Source organism: Bombina bombina, chromosome 6, assembly GCF_027579735.1.
Source record: "Bombina bombina isolate aBomBom1 chromosome 6, aBomBom1.pri, whole genome shotgun sequence".
NCBI lineage: Eukaryota > Metazoa > Chordata > Amphibia > Anura > Bombinatoridae > Bombina > Bombina bombina.
In genome coordinates, this window is record NC_069504.1 from 765,138,114 (window position 1) to 765,143,635 (window position 5,522).

Below are 5,522 nucleotides of genomic sequence, written 5' to 3' on the forward strand. Positions count from 1 at the left end.
TTTATTGGTGGATGAATTTATCCACCAATCAGCAAGGACAACCCAGGTTGTTCACCAAAAATGGGCCGGCATCTAAACTTACATTCTTGCATTTCAAATAAAGATACCAAGAGAATGAAGAAAATTTGATAATATGAGTAAATTAGAAAGTTGCTTAAAATTTCATGCTCAATGTGAATCACGAAAGAAAAATTTTGGGTACAGTGTCCCTTTAAGATATAGGGACAATGCTTCTTTTTTAGTCTCATCTTCTTAGTTACATTTCAACATGGCCTTAAATCACCCTTTGTTATCAGACGTATTGTATTATGACATTTTATTCTTGTGCTCAATCTCTCAGTCATCATCATCATTCATACATTTACTTTTTTCTCATAATCTTGCAAGTCATACTCACCGTCACACTTGTTTCACTTATTCTTATTCAACCTGTCACCACCACGCAGTTATTCACATTCAGCAGTTTACGTTTTTCACACTTACATTCATACTTCCTCTCCACACCAAATCAGATCTCTGTGTTTAGTATGTCCTGGAAGGAAAGCTCCATATCTGGCATGGTAATAATAGGCCCATCATCAAGATCCTCCCCACTCAATGCCCGCAACCTTTGTTCTAAGGCTTGACATCTCTGGCACATATGCAGATAGTTCTGCTGCAACTGACGCTGATAGCGGATTACTTTTTCTTTCTCTTCCCGCCATGTTTTGCGTTCTCGCTGAAACACATCTGTCATCTGTTCATTGTTTTGCCTTTCTGCCTCCAACTCAGCCCTAAGTGTCTCCAACTCTGCCTCGTTACGCTCTGCCTCTTCCCCATCCTCTCTTTCTTCTGCTGCCCGCAGCCTCTCCTCAGCCTCTCTCGCTCGTTGTTCTTGTGCTTCAGCTCGACTCTTTGTCTCTCTTAGCTGAGTTTTCAGACTGAGAATCTCACTAGCACGGAGTGATGACTCTTCTTGAGTTTCCTTCAGCTGTTGTCTCAGGGATGCAATTTCTCCAGACTTCTGACACACCTAGATAAACAGCAGTGCATTTTAGAGTGTAATACATTATATATAATTACCCCTATTATTTTAGTCTTTTCTTGGCAAACTTTTCCTCAGATATTCAATGTAACCCCTAAACATCTTCCCATCATTCTCCAGTTCCACAAACTGTTGTCTGCATTATACAGTTGTCTCCTTCCCTCCCTTTTTCTTTTATTAATATACAATTTTCATACTGACAATTTATTTTAAATCATTGAAACTGCCCAGTCTTACCTATAGATGCTTTATTTTTGAACATCTAATTTTTGTAAACCACTATTAGTTTTTTCCCTCCTTATCACTTATATACCACATTTCACTCATTCTCTATCATCCACACCCTTTGTGCTTACCTCCCATTGTGCCTCATCCATAGATGGGCTCATGCTAATTTTCTTCTCTTTCTCGTACACACGCATCTTGTTTTCCAGTGACTCCCTTTCCTGTGCAACTTGAACCTGCAGCACATGCTGGTTTCTGTGGCCCCTCTGAGAACTTTGCCTAGATCTTGAAACACCTCCTTTGTGCCCATCATCTGCAGACTCTCCAGTTTCTGATCTTACCAGTTTTTCACAGGACGGTGGAGATCTTATTCCTGTTTTAGGGGGCACATTGATAATTTTGTTGGCATTTCCCCCATCAGACAGGGACATTGCCCTTAAGCTCAACATGTTACTTCTTGAGCTCTGGGTGATATTATGGGCACTCCCCCCAAAGCGTCCAGTTGGCATTAGAAGAGCATCAAGTTGACATCCAGGACCAAGTTTACTTGGATGAGTTGGGAGACTGGACATTGAATTCCTGCCTGATTCTGACATGCCCCCTACATAGTGTCCACCTCGACCCCCTGCCTCCCGAGCACGTTCTGGATGGTAATAATGAGAGAGCTGTAGCTGTGCTCCACTTTCTGCAGAGGGATGACATGTTACTGCAGAGTTTCTGCGCATTCCAGGCTTTAAAGGAGTTGGGCGGAGAGCATTCATTTCCTAAGTGAGGGAAAAGGAAACAATGTGATATAGATGCTTCTTTATTTTTCATAATTATTTTTTTTCCATTCACTTCAATTTTTTGTTTACACAGACTATTAAACCCTCCACTTTCCCTATGAGTTATTATGGCAAGGTGATACTGTATATCAAAAAAGTGCTAATTATATATTTTCTTTTTCTAATTATGGAGAAAACAATTTTAAAAGTAACATCTAAGCTTAAATAAATAATGTATCTTTCATAAGGTTATTGTTTTTTACTGAAGCAACAGATACTATTTTTCATTGATGTAGTTTGTTTTCTTGAAAATACAAACATACATAGACAATATTATACTGTCACCAATAACCTTCATGATTAATGTACAATAAGTGCAATATTTGATCTTCTCAGTCTCAGCCCTAAATTTATGTCATACACCAAACTGATAGCTATGACACCCAAGCATCTTGGGTACTAATATAATAACCATTTTGCCAATCAACAAGGAAGGATTAATTAAATACTCAATGATCCATGTATATCACACTTACCAATTCCAGTCTGTTGGGAAAGTGGATCAGACTTGGTGGATTACAGTTCTTCTGGACTGGTGGTGCATACTCCTGACTAGGCTGACTCTCTGGTTCGCTGTTTGTTGCACCTCCATGATACTCCTGCCTGGGACCCATATGGGATTTTTGGCTGACCTTAATATAAAAGAAATCCTCACTTCGACCCATCTTAGACCCCCCTCCTTTGGCATGTCCTGACTCCTGAGAAAAGCCAAATCTTAGTATTCCATCAGAGCAGCGACTCAACTTCTTCAGGTGTGGTGGTTTCCTTCCACGGTGCTGGGATCCCCGACCCTGTTTGCTGTTGAACCCATGCCCAGAAAGAAGGCTGCCCACACTGCCCATAATGCCACCAATGAATATTTTGAATGAGGTGTATGTTGAAAAGCCAAAATGGAAATAGAAGAGGAAGGGGTCATATCCAAGGGACTCCCACTCTCTGAGAAATAGATCCTGTGGGGGAAAAAAAAAAAAGATTTATGGATTTTCTAGCATTGTGATCAGTTGTGACACAGACAGATGTGAGATTGTAACTGAATATTATTATTTATCACAAATTAAGATTTTTTTTTATTGGTTATAACGTAAACAATGCTCCTTTGTAGTTGAAATATAATTAATATCTTGTGATAAATTGTTCTAGAATGTCTGGTGTGATGTTGAAAAGAAACAAAATACTTCAAATTAAAGGGACACTGTACCCACATTTTTTCTTTTGTAATTCAGATAGAGCAGGCAATTTTAAGCAACTTTCTAATTTACTCCTATTATCATTTTTTCTTCGTTCTCTTGCTATCATTATTTGAAAAAGAAGGCATCTAAGCCTTTTTTTTTGGTTTCAATACTCTGGACAGCACTTTTTTATTGGTGGATGAATTTATCCACCAATCAGCAAGGACAACCCAGGTTGTTCACCAAAAATGGGCCGGCATCTAAACTTACATTCTTGCATTTCAAATAAAGATACCAAGAGAATGAAGAAAATTTGATAATAGGAGTAAATTAGAAAGTTGCTTAAAATTTCATGCTCAATCTGAATCACGAAAGAAAATTTTTGGGTACAGTGTCCCTTTAAGGATGTATACATATGATTTAGGTTCATTCATATAGATAATATTATAACTTTTTTTAAATACTCCATATAATATATATTTAAAAAAACAAACAAAAAACAACAACCTCATAATCTTCGAGAGATGTGAAGTAATGCCTCATGAGTGAAAATTGCTACGTGATACACTAAACAATTTTCATGGAGTAATGTAAAATTCCAGTATGATGTGTGTTATATAATGCTTATATCCTGTACTGTTTTGTGATGCATATACATTGTGTACTCTGTCTTCCGAGCTGCTCACACTCCTGGTTTCCATGGCAATAAATAGTATGATGACTTCTTAATAGAGCAAAATTACATTGAAATTTTTAACTGCATGAGGTTAAGTCCTAGAGGTGCAAACAACCTAAACAATACTAACAGCCCTTTTCTATGTGCCCATCTGTGTCATTTTACAGTTGTCATCTTTGGTACTAGAAGTATCCTTAAACGGAGATGCAGGCAATGTGCTCCCACACATTTCTCTGTTTTATCCTAGAGGTGTTGCTATGGTCCATCACTTTTATTTATTTATTTTATACAGTCCTAGTGGTAGCGTTCTCTCCTACGCACACTCTGTGCTATATGAGTCAGGCTGGAGCAACCATCAGGGACAGAACCCATTTTTATAATCACATTATTAGAATTTCTAATGTAAGAAAATTATTTATAAGAACACTAACCCCTCTGAAAGACACCAGAAGAATAATATTCCATTAACCACTTTACTACCAGATTCCTCTAAATCATCACATTATCAAATAATCTATGAAGTGTTTAATTAACCCTTATCCTGCTAGATCCTTCAAGCTAATGCTGCTGCCTTACAATCTTCTTCCTACAGATCTGTAGAACAGCTCACAATTAGCTTTTTAGCTGCCCAAGATATGCAGACTATAGGTTTTGTATGTTAACCCTCTAGTGGCTGAGGCTCAAAGAACATACTGTAATATAGTCAGTATAAAAAAATATGAACGTCTATATATTGCATTGACTAATGTTGGAAGAACACTATTAATTAAAGTACTAATCTCTATATAAAATTGCAGAAAGAGTAATGTTCCATCAACTGCTTTTTCTAACAGTTTCTCAAAATTAGGGATCATCAAACTTGGGCCCCCAGATGTTTTTAACTACATTTCCCATGATGCTCAGACAGCCTAAAGAGTGTCTCAGCATCATGGGAAATGTAGTTCTAAAACATCTGGGGGCCCAAGGTTGATGACCCCTGCTATAAATCATCACTTTATTCAATAATTTATGAGGTATTTAATTAATTTTCCTGACAGATCTCTTCAAGCTAATACTGCATTACCTATCCCCTTTTTTACAGATCTGCAGAACAGCCAACAATTAGCTAATTACCTGCACAAAATATGCAGATTGTAGAATTTCAATGTTAACCCTCTAGTGGCTGATGCTATTTTATTTTATTGTAATACAGTCAACAGCAGAAATTAGCACTTGCTAATATTCTTTTGGTGAAACATTCAAGTGAAAGATAAATTAGTTTATCCATATCATTGTAATTTATATAAAGCCTCCCTCTCACTCAATCCATATAAGGATATATAGAAACCTGGAATAATATTAGTAGTAGTAGGACTAGTGATGGCGAACCTAAGCACTTCAGATGTTTCAGAACTACATTTCCCACGATGCTTAGGCACTCTGCAGTCCAGTCAAACATTATGGGAAATGTAGTTCTGAAAAATCTGGTGTGCCAAAGTTCGCCCATCACTGGTATAGAACAATTCAGCACCAATCCAATAGCCATTCAAAAAACTGCACAGAAGTAGAAACATGTTAAAATGCAGTTAAACTAGTGGTCTGTGTTTAAATGCAAAGCCATATTT

General features: G+C 37.4%; 1 protein-coding gene across 1 annotated transcript; it reads right to left on the reverse strand.

Annotated features, from left to right (window-relative positions):
• Positions 1-508: 508 nt before the first annotated feature.
• Positions 509-2,915, reverse strand: LZTS1 (leucine zipper tumor suppressor 1). Its single transcript, XM_053716076.1, has 3 exons — positions 2,550-2,915; positions 1,381-2,013; positions 509-1,012 (listed from the first exon to the last, which is right to left on the reverse strand). Exons 1-3 carry the CDS (start codon positions 2,913-2,915, stop codon positions 509-511), a joined length of 1,503 nt encoding a protein of 500 aa, XP_053572051.1.
• Between the last annotated feature and the right edge of the window lie 2,607 nt (positions 2,916-5,522).

Coding starts and splice junctions, on each gene's coding strand:
- LZTS1 (XM_053716076.1), bottom strand. CDS start 2,915: ATGGGCAGTGTGGGCAGCCTTCTTTCTGGGCATGGGTTCAACAGCAAA. Junction 2,014..2,549: donor TTCCCAACAGACTGGAATTG/GTAAGTGTGATA, acceptor TCCCTCACTTAG/GAAATGAATGCTCTCCGCCC. Junction 1,013..1,380: donor TGGATGAGGCACAATGGGAG/GTAAGCACAAAG, acceptor CTGTTTATCTAG/GTGTGTCAGAAGTCTGGAGA.